The following is a 14,685-nucleotide window of genomic DNA, read 5'->3' on the forward strand; positions in this document are numbered from 1 at the left end:
ACCTCTTCAGTTATTTGGTGAAAATGATTAAATTATTGATGTCTAATCTTCAAGATTTGTTAATGATACATAAAAAACAAAACAAAACAAAACAATGGTTTGGAAAAGATTAAAAGTTGTTTGTAGCAGCTTTATTTACAATTCCAAAACTTGGACACAACCAAGATGTCCATCAATGGGTGATTGGATAAATACACTGTGGTACATCCAGACTGTGGAATATTATTCAGCAATAAAAAGAAATGAACTATCAGACCTGGAGAAGGTATGGAGGAACCCTAAATAGATACTAGTAAGTGAAAGAAGCCGATATGAAAAGGCTACAGATTGTATGATTCTACTATATGACAGTCTGGAAAAGACAAAACTATGGAGACAAGGGGCACCTGGTTGGTGCAGTTCATTGGGCAGCTGACTCTTGGTTTCAGCTCAGGTCATGATCTTGGGGTGGTAAGATCAAGTCCTGTGTTGGTCTCCAGGCTCAGTGTAGAGTCTGCTTAGGATTATCTCTTCCTCCCCCTCTGCCCCTCCCTTGACCATGTGCACAAGGTCTGCCCCTCTTAAATAAGAAATCTTAAAAAACCAAAAACAAAACAACTATGGAGGACAATAAAATGATCAATGGTTGCCAGGGCCTGTGGGGAGAGAGTAGGATTGGATAGGATGAAAAGGCAGAGGACATAGGATTTTTAGGGCAAACTATTCTGTAAGACACTGTAATGATGATGATACATGTCATTGTAGGATGTATAACACTATAAGAGTGAACCCTAACGTAAACTATAGACTTTGAGTGATTGAGTCTATGTAGGTTTATCAGTTGCAACAAAATATATCATTCTGGTGACGGAGGTCATGCTGATGGTGCCAGGGAGTATATTGGGGAATCTCTCTACTTTCTGCTCACTTTTGCTGTGAATCTAAAACTGCTCAAAAATATCTTATTTTTTAAAGAGTCACCTAAAATGAGCATATTAAAAAAATCAGAAGAAAGCATGAAAAGAGAGAAAATCATAATAGGGCATATAGAAACAAATACTAAGGTAGTAGATGTAACCCCAAATATATTAGTAATTATATTAAATTTCAGTGTATTACATGCTACAATTAAAAGTGATGTCTCAGAGGAGATTAAAAAAAGAAACCAATTGTAGAATACACTTATTAGAGAGGTTCCTATAATGTAATATAGAATGGATACAAAATAAAAGGATGGAAAATAGATATACCATGCAAGTGCTAGCCAAAAGAAAGCAGATAATATCAGACACAGTAGACTTTAATGCAGAACAGATTATTAGGAATAAAAAGGGACAATGATAAAGATTCAATTTTCCCAAAAGATATGATAATTTTAAAATTGTAAGCACTCAATAACAAAGTCCAGAATGGAAATTTTTCAGTTTTTCTGTTATTCTAGAATTGAAACCTTCAATGATAGCATTGAAGACAGACCAGTTAAATTTTTTTAAAGTACTTAAAAGCATCAATAACAAAATGTTGTTTTTAAATACATTATTTTTCAAAATATTTATTTTTCCTGATAGAAAATGTTTAATAAGAGAAAAATGACCAATACATAAATATAATGACAACTTTTTAAAAGGCACCCCAGGTCCCAGGGAAAAACTGTGATAGTAGGAGATATAAACAGATTGTTCTCAGTAATTGGAAACAACCAAAAAAATAAGAGTATGTAATATTTGAACAATGCAGTTAACAAATCTGTAAGAAACATATATTGAATAGTAATCCCCAATACTCCAGAATACATATTCTTTTTAAGTACACATATAACACTTCCACAATCGACCAGTTCCAAAAAATATCTTGGGTTTTTAAAGTATCAATATTACTCTGATTATATTCTTTGATGACAGTGAAAACTATACTAGAAATCAGCCTTTTTAAAGGTAACTAGAAAACTCCCAGCTGTAGTTTAGTTAAGCAACTTCTAAATGTTACTTATAGGCCAAGGGATTAATAATGAAAATTTAGAACATACTTTTTACTGGTTGATAATGAAAATCATCAAAGGTTGTAGGTTGCAGCTAAGACCATTCTTAGAGGGAAATTTATCGTCTTAACTATATATATTAGAAAAGAAATTCTAAAAATCAGTGATCTCTAAGAATTTGCAGAAGAGGTTAGAAAAAGACAGTAAGCTAAACCAAAATTATAAAACACCTGAGGAATTGGAGCACGTTGGGCAAGAGCCAGCAAGCATTGCAAACTGCAAGATGGGACACTTTGTCCCTAAGTACTTAAGGTACTAAAACAAAAATAATCTATACATGGCCAGTCCTTGTTATGGATGATAGTGCAGGACTAGAAAAATGACCCTGGAAGCTGAAACTGTGGAAAGTGATCTTAATAATCAGTGGATGAAAATTATGCTTTTTTTCCTGTGACCTTTAAAAATTTTTATAAAAATACTGATAACTGTCTTACTGTTATTTAGAACTGTATAAATACCCCGGTCCTTAGAACCCCGGTTCTAAGGAATGAGTTTTTTACAAAGAAATAAAACACTTTTTAATTCTCAACGTTTCTAATGTTTTTAGTATACTAAATAAGTATTATTACTATATTTTTCATTTCATTTGAAATTACTCTAGAGGAATATACCTGAGTTGATTTATAATAGGAATATCTGTATAATGGAAATAATGGAATATGATGCTATCATTAAAATATTTATAGGAAAGTGTTTTATAATCTGAAAGAATGCATATGTTTCAGTAATAGAGTTTAAAAGGCAGATTAGAAAATATTAGCAGTATGGTGTATCTGTTTTTAATGGAGAGCAAAAATTCTACTAGAAAATAAATCACACCATTAATAATGGTTTTTCTCTGGGACTTGGGATGTCTTTTTAAAAATTCTTATCATATTTTACAAAATATTTTTTAAAATACCAGAAATACTTAAACCCATGATTATATAGTCAGTTAATCTTCGACAAAAGAGGCAAGAATATGCAATGGGAAAAAAGACAGTCTCTTCAACAAATGATACAGGGAAACTGGGCAGCTACATGCAAAAGAATGAACCTTTGTGTTGTTGATAATTTTAAGTACTTTTAAATTTTTTAACTAGAGAATAATTAGCAAGCCCTTGTCCTTTCCTTAGGGAGTGATTATTTTTTTGTTGTTTCTAAAGTTAATAATCCTGTGAGTTTTATTATGTTTAATGAACTTTATTTTTAATAAATATATTCTAAAGATTAGTATTGAATTTTTCTAGTTTCAAAGGAGATTTTTAATATCAGTAGGTAATTCTCTTTATTTTAAATAGATGCAGTTTCTTTGGGAAACTACCTTGAGATGTGTTTTATAAATAACCTCTGTTTATAATTTATGAATTAAAGGTTTTCAAGTTTTTCTGATATTATAAAAACTTTTTCACTTTTAGGTTTCTATCATTTTTAAATAAAACAGTCTTTTTAGATGTATCTTTCTTTAACTTTCTTTTGGTAGCTGTTTTAAAGCATAAATATCTATAATGTTAAGATTAAAATTGAACTTGCAGCTTTCAGAGTTATGGTCAAGCTTATGTAAAATATACTGAAAAATAAAGCTTCTAATTCTGATTTCATAACCAGCAACAATTTTATCCTACTCTGTTTATTAACTGGATCTAGTAAGATGTCACCTGAGTTCTGTGAAACACAATGAAGAAAATAAATAATTTTGCAGCATTTTATATCCCATTTCCTTTTAGTTGACTAGATGAAAAAAATAAATGAAACCACTATTATATTTACAATTTTTTCTGAATGGCCTATTTCATCAATTAATAGTATATAATACCTAAATCTTACTATCTTGAAAAAATAAAATCTCCTTAGGATGCACTGAGTTATTCTTGCATTTACTCTGACAAATTTAATGCATTTGAAATTGTTATATTTTTATTCTCAGAGCACAGTACTTAATGGTGGTTAACAATTCTAATTTTTGAGGTCTACTTAAAAATTATTTTTGTGTAAAGAATTTTTTTAAAGAATGCTTTTTGACCCAAATGTTTATTTAGTTTACCCTGAAATAGTGATTACCATTAGTAAAATGAATTTATATTATTATTGTGTCTCAACTGTTTTTTCTTCAGGTTGCACAGTGAATTAAAAGATGCTATTGAAAAACAACTAGAGACCTTTCCCCTTGGCACAGACATGGGAAGTGATATATATACAGATGATGAAACAGTCAGGAATCTGCAAGAACAATTACAACTAGCCAATCAAGTGAGTGACATAAATTTTTTTTAATTAAATTCTGAATAAACAGAGCTTTTAAAATCCCTCTTATTCATTATTCATGAGTGGATAACAGAATAGCAAAATTAATACTTTGTGATTTTCTACAATTTACAAGAATAGTTAGCATGTAACAAAACTTATAATATGTACCTTCCCTGGTTGTTAAAAATATAGCTACTGAATATATATTTTAATTAAATCATAAAGCTTTTGACATGATTTTTGTGTCTTATAAAAATATTTTAATACCAGAAATGCCCGAGTGGCTCAGTGGGTTGGGCATATGACTCTCAATTTTGGCTCAGGGTCATGAGGTCAGGGTCTTGAGATTGAGCCCTGCATCTGGCTCTGTGCTCAGTGGGGAGTAGGCTTGAAATTCTCTCTCCCTCTGCCCCTCCACTAGCTTACTCATGTGTACATGGGCTCTCTCTCTCTGTCTCTCTCTCTCTCTCTCAAATAAATCTTTAAAAAATAAGTTTTAACAGGCAAGGAAATTTTTAAAGAAAATAACATACCTAAATTTACATTTTTCTGTGTTCTGGTATGGTATTTTCTTTAATTTTCAAAGATACAGAATTATATTTTTCTAAAATTATTCTTCTCTGAATTACCTTTTCTCCTTTTTTCCTCCCTCATAGTAGTTGAAATATTTGGGAAGCTATGGTATATATTTCTGTTTTCAACACTGAAATTTGTGATTATACATAGGGAATTTTAATTCACATTTTATATCCTAGGCATCTCATATCTTGTATGAATTTGAGTCTCTGTTCTACTTTTTAGCTCTATGCCTCAGTTTCTTCATTACAAATTCTTTATTGCAATTTTGATTTTATAGTTATCTATGAAAAATCACTTTCTTATACCCTAGAAATTTGGTTTTGGAATTCTTATACTTATGAAAGTGATAATTTAATCAAACAGGCTATATTTACCATAATAAAGGAATACATATTTAACACTGAATTTATTTTTTCATGTTAAAGGGAAGGAATTTGAAAAAGTAACAGGAAAAAATAACAGGAAAGCATGCTCTTTCAAACTTTTAAGCTCTAGTTTGAGCTCTGTTCAGACTAATATTATCAGAAAGGATTTATAAATACTTATATAGAAATAAATGGAAATTAATTTTGGCTTATGAATGCTTTCTAACAGGCTATCAAAAGCTAGTGCACAAAATGCAATTCTTGGTACTCTGTATGTAAAAGAACCCTCTTAAATATATACAATGATTATTTGTCAATCATGGCTCAGTAAAACTTAAAAATTCTTTAAAAAGGAAGTGGAATGAAAACTAGATAAGATTTGTAGTTTAAAAAAAACAAAACAAAAGCAAACCCTGTCTCTAAAAGGCATCTCTGCAGTACTTATGTTGCTATAATTTCCAATGCTAAATTTTATTAAAACTTCAAAATTAGTCTTTTTTTCTTTTTAAAGCCAACTTGTTCTCTCATTCCTTACCTTTTTCTCCTCCTGTCTTACCCTCTCTTTGCCTTTCTCCTTCTACATCCTGCTCTACCTTATATTATGTCTCTGAAGACGGCCCTGTTTTTTGCTGCATTTTGAATCAGTCACTTCATAGAAGATTTGATGAGGTCTAAGTCTGAGCAGTCAAAAAGGAAAAAGCTGATTGGTTATAAACACAATTTCCCACAAAATCTATATTGTACTTTGTATATAAATATTAAACACAATTTCCCACAAAATCTATATTGTACTTTGTATATAAATATAAAATTTTAACTGAATGAGAGTTTAGGCAGTTTGATGAAATATAAGTAATATAAAATGTTATAACTCAATTATATCAGAACAGTAATAAACGTTCCGGTTATTATTCATATATATTTATGTATTTTGTTTTTAAGGTATGATAAAATACATAAAATTGTTTTGGAATCCCCATCACTAAATTGAAAGACCTTTGTGGGGTTTTTTATTTAAATTCAATTAGCCAACTTTTATTGTACATTATTAGTTTCAGACATAGAATTCAATAATTCATCAGTTGCATATAACACCCAGGGCTCATCACATCACTTGCTGTTCTTAATGCCCCTCACCCAATTACTCCATTCCCCTCCCACCTCCCCTCCAGCAACTGGAGTTAGTGTACAATCACTAAATTGTACAATTGAAATTTATATTACACTGTATATATATATATATATATATATACACACACACACACACACACACACACACACATATACATACATACAGTTAACTGTATGTTAACTAACTGGAATTTAAATAAAAACTTAAGAAAAAAAAAAGCTTTGTGTTATGAATGAAGACTAGTTGAATCCAAAATGAAGAGACAAAAACTAAGTTAAATACAATTTATAGTAAAAAAATAGAATAATTTTTTATATTCTGCTTATCAAAGTAATAAGCATAAAGAGTTTGACTATGCGGTATCTTTATTTCATAAGTATTAATTAGGTGTCTATTACGTATCAGGCACTGTGCTGATTGTTGACGATATAATAGAAAGTGTTGGTTCCTGCTTTCATGGAACAAAGCTTTTATTAAAAAAACCTCTGGTCAAACTTCTTGAATTTGTTCTCTTTTCTGTTTTCTAGCTCTGTGGTCTTGGGAAATGTCTTTGTACCTTACCTTCATTTATATATGAAGATTATAATAATTCTTATAGAATTCTAATGGTAATTCAGAAATTCCCACAAAGCACTTAATGTAAGTGCCTAACCCACATGTAAGTTAATAAATTTACCTATTTTGGAGAAGGAGGGGCAAGATGGCGGAAGAGTAGGGTCCCCAAATCACCTGTCCCCACCAAATTACCTAGATAACCTTCAAATCATCCTGAAAATCTACGAATTCAGCCTGAGATTTAAAGAGAGAACAGCTGGAATGCTACAGTGAGAAGAGTTCGTGCTTCTATCAAGGTAGGAAGACGGGGAAAAAATAAACAAAAGGCATCCAAGAGGGAAGGGCCCCGCGAGGAGCCCGGCTAAGGCCGGGGCAAGTGCCCCCCGGACAGGAAAGCACTGTCCCAGAGAAGCTGGAGCTGCACCAATCAATCTTCCCCAGCGGAAAGGCCTCGCAGGGAGTTGGAGCAGGACCCCAGGAGGGCGGGGATGCCCTCAGGCTCCCTGGGACACTAACAGACACCTGTGCCCCGGGGAGAGGGCGCCGACCTCCCTAAAGGGCTGCAGCACATGCGCGCATTGACCCGGGAGCAGCTCAGGGGCCCCGGAGAGGCGGCTATGCGGCTGGAGCCCGAATCCAACAGTGCAGGCCCCAGAACACAGGGCACCTGGGGCACAGCCCAGACTCAAATTAATAAAATCATGAATGAGAAAGGAAAGATCACCACCAACACCAAGGAAATACAAACGATTTTAAAAACATATTATGAACAGCTATACGCCAATAAATTAGGCAATCTAGAAGAAATGGACGCATTCCTGGAAAGCCACAAACTACCAAAACTGGAACAGGAAGAAATAGAAAACCTGAACAGGCCAATAACCAGGGAGGAAATTGAAGCAGTCATCAGAAACCTCCCAAGACACAAAAGTCCAGGGCCAGATGGCTTCCCAGGGGAATTCTATCAAACATTTAAAGAAGAAACCATACCTATTCTACTAAGCTGTTTGGAGAGATAGAAAGAGATGGAGTACTTCCAAATTCGTTCTTTGAGGCCAGCATCACCTTAATTCCAATACCAGAAAAGACCCCACCAAAAAGGAGAATTACAGACCAATATCCCAGATGAACACAGATGCAAAAATTCCCAACAAGATACTAGCCAATCGGATCCAATTGTACATTAAGAAAATTATTCCCCATGACCAAGTAGGATTTATCCCCGGGACACAAGGCTGGTTCAAAACTCATAAAGCAATCAATGTGATAGATCATATCAACAAGAGAAAAAACAAGAACGATACGATCCTCTCATTAGATGCAGAGAAAGCATTTGACAAAATAGAGCATCCATTCCTGATCAAAACTCTTCAGAGTGTAGGGATAGAGGGAACATTCCTCGACATCTTAAAAGCCATCTACAAAAAGCCCACAGCAAATATCACTCTCAATGGGGAAGCACTGGGAGCCTTTCCCCTAAGATCAGGAACAAGACAGGGATGTCCTCTCTCACCACTGCTATTCAACATAGTACTGGAAGTCCTAGCCTCAGCAATCAGGCAACATTAAGAAATAAAAGGCATTCAAATTGGCAAAGAAGAAGTCAAACTCTCCCTCTTCACCGATGACATGATACTCTACATAGAAAACCCAAAAGCCTCCACCCCAAGATTGCTAGAACTGATACACAGGCCAAAACCGGTTCCACTTCTCTTTTCAGACAGTAAAAAGAGAATAATGGTCTTTACCTACCAGGTCAGCATTTCTTAACCCTTTTGGTTTTGGTACCTCTCTTGAGGATGCTTAAAAATTACTGTGGACTTTGAAGAACTCTTTTTTGTGGGTTATATATCTATCAACGTTGATCATATTACAGATTAAAACTGAGACTTTTTTTTAAAAAAATGAGGCCACATAAGAACACATTGTAATACCCATCAGAGAGATGATATCACATCATGTAAACTTTGGAAAACTTCAGTGTACACTCATGAGAAGATGAGAGTGGAAAGGACATTGTCTTCATATTATTATGAACATAATTTTGACTTCAAGGATCCCCATATCACACTTTGAGACTTGCTATATTAAAAGAGGAGTTAATGACTTGAGAAAACTCTAATTATAAAATGCCAAGTGAAAATAGTATAATACAAGCAGCACACTATATGATTCCCAGTTGTGTTAAAAGAAAAGAAATACAAAATCCTCTTCCAAAATCACATTTAAAAACTACATCCAAAATTTATAAAGATGGTTATACCCAGACGCTAGCAATATTTACTATCAGGTGTAAAATTGCAGGTTATTCTTGTTTTTTTATTTCTCTGCGTTTTCCCACCTTTCTACAACACTTATTACTTTTACCACCCCCCCCCCCCAAAAAAATGTCATACTTTATCAGGAGAAGTTTTCTTCTTTAGTAATTTCTAAGACTTACATTTTCTTATGGAAAAAGATAGTGCTTTAAATCCATATCTCTGATTTAAGAGTTAAATTTTACCTATGAAATCTGAATAAAAAGAAAATTTCAACATGAGGAATTTTCTTCTTTAGGTTTATTCCCTGAATCATTTTCTTGTTTTATTTGTTTTTAGTATTTTGTTTGTTTCTAGAGAGGGAGAAGGGCGCAGGGAGGCAAAGGGAGAGATAGACTCTTAAACAGGTTTCACATTTAGCACAGTGGCCAGTGTGAGGCTCAGTTTCACAACCCTGAGATCATGCTTTGATCTGAAATCAAAGGTCAGGCACTTAATCAACTGAGTTACCCAGGCACCCCTTCTCTGAACTGTTATCAATACAAATGCATACCATCAGAAATATTATATTAATATATTATGTTAATATTATAACTTTACCATTTTTACATAAGTTCCATTTTTATTTTTGTGACTTTATATACAAGAATTCATTCTCTAAAACAATACGATTCATTTGTACTATGCAATAGCCTGCTAATTAATGAATTCTCAATTCTTTTTGTTTTATAGGAAAAAACTCAGGCTGTGGAACTCTGGCAGACTGTTTCCCAGGAGTTGGGCAGACTTCAGAGACTTTATCAGGAACATATGACTGAGGCCCAAATTCATGTAGTTGAGAGTCAAAAACAAAAGGTAATCTTGGATTTCATGGATTTCATTTCTTATATATCAGTTTTCATAGCTTTCTTGTATATCTTCATTCTTGAGAAACTTAATTTTGAAGAGGAATGCTTAAGTGTTTACTGTGTTATTTATTTTAAATAGACTTTTACTGGTTACAAATTTCTTGGAAAGTTAGTTAAAGCAATGCCTAGTATACACTAGGTTTTATAATGTGATTAGCAGTGAAAGCTGTATTTAGTTGTAAGAAGCAATTTTAAGATGATCATGTATAAATGGACTCCCAAAGCTTTTATATATTTTATTTCCTAGCTTATGACAGGAACTATTCATTAGATTATGGCCAGTGAAGAAACCTGCTCAAATAAAATGACAACATCATGTAAAGTGAAAATCTTGACACCCTTAAAGTTACCACTAAAATAGATGTCAAATGTATTTAGCATAAATTAATCAGAATAGAATTTTACAAAAAGAAGAGCCATAAATGGTTATTAAGGCATTCTTTCTATCCAAAGTTAGAATTATCTTTGTATTCCTTCTAAGTGGACATCTAAGCTTTTGCTATACCACTGTTGACAAGAACTTATTATCTCAGAAGACCATCCATTCCATTAAAAAATCTGCCTCCTTTACCCTTCCATTAGTTATTTTTCGGCTGGGAACATTGAAAACTGTATTCCAATTCTGATTCCTTTTCTGTGGGTTTTGAGGAGGCATCTGTTGAAATACAGTGGATATCACTCCTATCTTCAATTCTCTTTTATCAAATTCCAGTTTGTGAATCTTCCTATTATTGTCATCATACTCGGAAATTCTACCTAAAGGAGTTTTGTTTTTCAATTTTATTTTACTTTAAAAAAAAAACAAAACATAAAAACAAGTATATTGCAAAAATGTACAGCTGACATTGCCTGGAGATGAATGGTAGTTTTATACCACAGTTGTTTTATGTATGTATGTATGTATGTATGTATATTTTTTATTGGAGATCATTTGCCGACATTTAGCATATCCCCAGTGTTCATCCCGTCAAGTGCCCCCTCAGTGCCCGTCACCAAGTCACCCATCACCCCGCCCACCTCCCCTTCCACTACCACTTGTTCATTTCCCAGAGTTAGGAGTCTTTCATGTTCCATCATCCTCACTGATATTTCCCACTCATTTTCTCGCCTTTCCCCTTTAATCCCTTTCACTATTTTTTATATTCCCCAAATGAATGAGACCATATAATGTTTGTCCTTCTCCGATGGACTTTCACTCAGCATAATACCCTCCAGTTCCATCCACATCGAAGCAAATGGCGGGTATTCGTCTTTTTTAATGGCTGAGTAATATTCCATTGTATACATAGACCACATCTTCTTTATCCATACATCTGTCAATGGACATCAAGGCTCCTTCCACAGTTTGGTTATTGCGGACATTGCTGCTATAAACATTGAGGTGCAGGTGTCCTGCCATTTCACTGCATCTGTATTTTTAGGGTAGATACCCAGTAGTGCAATTGCTGGGTCATAGGGCAGATCTATTTTTAACTCTTTGAGGACCCTCCACACAGTTTTCCAGAGTGGCTACACCAGTTCACATTCACACCAACAGTGCAAGAGGGTTCCCCTTTCTCCACATCCTCTCCAGCATTTATTGTCTCCTGTCTTGTTAATTTTCCCCATTCTCACTGGTGTGAGGTGGTGTCTCATTGTGGTTTTAATTTGTATTTCCCTGATGGCAAGGGATGCAGAGCATTTTCTCATGTGCTTGTTGGCCATGTGTATGTCTTCCTCTGTGAGATTTCACTTCATGTCTTTTGCCCATTTCATGATTGGATTGTTTGTTTCTTTGCTGTTAAGTCTAATAAATTCTTTATAGATCTTGGATACTAGTCCTATATCTGATAGGCCATTTGCAAATATCTTCTCCCATTCTGTAGGTCGTCTTTTACTTTTGTTGACTATTTCTTTTGATGTGCAGAAGCTTTTTATCCTGATTAATTTAAGTTCCAGTAGTCATTTTTGCTTTTTTTTCCCTTACCTTCATAGATGTATCTTGCAAGAAGTTGCTGTGGCCAAATTCAAATAAGGTGTTACCTGTGTTCTCCTCTAGGATTTTGATGCATTCTTGTCTCACATTTAGATCTTTCATCCATTTTAAATTTATCTTTCTGTATGGTCTAGTTTCATTCTTCTGCACGAAGCTGTCCCATTTTCCCAGCACCATTTATTGAAGAGACTGTCCTTTTTCCAGTGGATAGTCTTTTTCCTGCTTTATCAAATATTAGTTGACCATAGAGTTGAGGACCCATTTCTGGATTCTCTATTCTGTTCCATTGATCTATGTGTCTGTTTTTGTGTCAGTACCACACTGTCTTGATGACCACAGCTTTGTAGTACAACCTGAAATCTTGCATTGTGATGCCCCCAGCTATGATTTTCTTTTTTAAAATTCCCCTGGCTATTCGGGGTCTTTTCTGATTCCGCACAAATCTTAAGATGATTTGTTCCAACTCTGTGAAGAAAGTCCATGGTATTTTGATAGGGATTGCATTAAATGTGTAAATCACCCTGGGTAGCATTGACATTTTCACAATATTAATTCTGCCAATCCATGAGCATGGAATATTTTTCCATCTCTTGTGTCTTCCTCAATTTCTTTCAGAAGTGTTCTGTAGTTTTTAGAGTATAGATCCTTTTTCTTCTTTGGTTAGGTTTATTCCTGGGTATCTTATGCTTTTGGGTGCCATTGTAAATGGGATTGACTCCTTAATTTCTCTTTCTTCAGTCTCATTGTTGGTGTATAGAAATGCCACTGATTTCTGGGCATTGATTGTGTATCCTGCCACACTGCCGAATTGCTGTAGGAGTTCTAACAATCTTGGGGTGGAGTCTTTTGGGTTTTCTATGTAGAGTATCATGTCATCGGCAAAGAGGGAGAGTTTGACTTCTTCTTTGCCAATTTGAATGCCTTTTATTTCTTAATGTTGCCTGATTACTGAGGCTAGGACTTCTAGTACTATGTTGAATAGTGGTGAGAGTGAACATTCCTGTCATGTTCCTGATCTTAGGGGAAAGGCTCCCAGTGTTTCCCCACTGAGAATGATATTTGCTGTGGGCTTTTCGTAGATGGCTTTTAAGATGTTGAGGAATGTTTCCTCAATCCCTACACTTTGAAGAGTTTTGATCAGGAATGGATGCTGTATTTTGTCAAATGCTTTCTCTATGTCTATTGAGAGGATCGTATCGTTCTTGTTTTTTCTCTTGTTGATATGATCTATCACATTGATTGCTTTATGAGTTTTGAACCAGCCTTGCATCCCAGGGATAAATCCCACTTGGTCATGGTGAATAATCTTCTTAATGTACTGTCAGATCCTATTGACTAGTATCTTGTTGGGAATTTTTGCATCTGTGTTCATCAGGGATATTGGTCTATAATTCTCCTTTTTGGTGGGGTCTTTGTCTGATTTTGGAATTAAGGTGATGCTGGCCTTATAAAATGAGTTTGGAAATATTCCATCCCTTTCTGTCTTTCGGAGCAGCTTTATTAGAATAGGTATTGTTTCTTTAAATGGTTGATAGAATTCCCCTGGGAAACCATCAGTCCCTGGACTTTTGTGTCTGGGGAGGTTTTTGATGACTGCTTCAATTTCCTCCCTACTCAGGTTTTCTATTTCTTCCTGTTCCAGTTTTGGTAGTTTGTCATTTTCCAGAAGTGCGTCCATTTCTTCTAGATTGCCTAATTTATTTGCATATAGCTGCTCATAATATGTTTTTAAAATCATTTGTATTTCCTTGGTATTGGCTGTGATCTCTCCTTTTTTATTTGTGATTTTACTTAGCGTCTTTTCTCTTTTGTTTATAATAAGGCTCGTAATGGTTTATCTATCTTATTAATTCTTTCAAAGAACCAACTGGTTTTGTTGATCTGTTCTACAGTTTTTCTGGTCTCTATTTCATTGAGTCCTGCTTGAATCTTTATTATCTCTCTTCTGCTTGGTGTAGGTTATATTTGGTGTTCCTTCTCCAATTCCTTTAGGTGCGAGGTTAGCTTGTGTATTTAAGTTTTTTCAATTTTTTGAAGGATGCTTGTATTGCAATGTATTTCCCTCTTAGGACTGCTTTTGCTATATCCCAAAGATTTAGAATGGTTGTATCTTCATTCTCATTAGTTTCCATGAATCTTTTTAATTCTTCTCTAATTTTCTGGTTGACCCATTCATCTTTTAGTAGGATGCTCTTTTACCTCCATGGGTATTTTTAATTTTCTTTTACCTCCATGTGTTTGAGTTTCTTTCAAATTTCTTCTTGTGATTGAGTTCAAGTTTCACATCATTATGGTCTGAAAATATGCAGGGGACAATCCCAATCCCATTTTTTTAGTATCGGTTGAGACCTGATTTGTGACCCAGTATGTGGTCTATTCTGGAGAAAGTTCCATGTGCACTTGAGAAGAACATGTATTGAGTTGTGTTCAGGTGCAAAGTTCTGTATATATCTGTGAAATCTATTTGGTCAAGTGTGTCATTTAAAGCTCTTGTTTCGGGGATCCCTGGGTGGTGCAGTGGTTTGGCACTTGCCTTTGGCCCAGGGCGTGATCCTAGAGACCCGGGATCGAATCCCACATCAGGCTCCCGGTGCATGGAGCCTGCTTCTCCCTCTGCCTATGTCTCTGCCTCTCTCTCTCTCTCTCTGACTATCCTAAATAAATTAAAAT

At 34.6% G+C, this 14,685-nt stretch overlaps 1 protein-coding gene across 3 annotated transcripts in view; it reads left to right on the forward strand.

Annotated features, from left to right (window-relative positions):
* SCLT1 (sodium channel and clathrin linker 1) overlaps window positions 1-14,685 on the forward strand; it is a 173,551-nt gene that overhangs the window by 34,845 nt on the left and 124,021 nt on the right. For all 3 annotated transcript variants that reach the window (XM_026014287.2, XM_072755263.1, XM_026014288.2), the window contains exons 6-7: window positions 4,111-4,246; window positions 9,865-9,987. In XM_026014287.2, the coding sequence (XP_025870072.2) occupies window positions 4,111-4,246; window positions 9,865-9,987 (259 nt within the window). The remainder of the gene's footprint in view (window positions 1-4,110; window positions 4,247-9,864; window positions 9,988-14,685) is intronic.

This window comes from Vulpes vulpes, chromosome 4, assembly GCF_048418805.1.
Source record: "Vulpes vulpes isolate BD-2025 chromosome 4, VulVul3, whole genome shotgun sequence".
Taxonomy (NCBI): Eukaryota; Metazoa; Chordata; class Mammalia; order Carnivora; family Canidae; genus Vulpes; species Vulpes vulpes.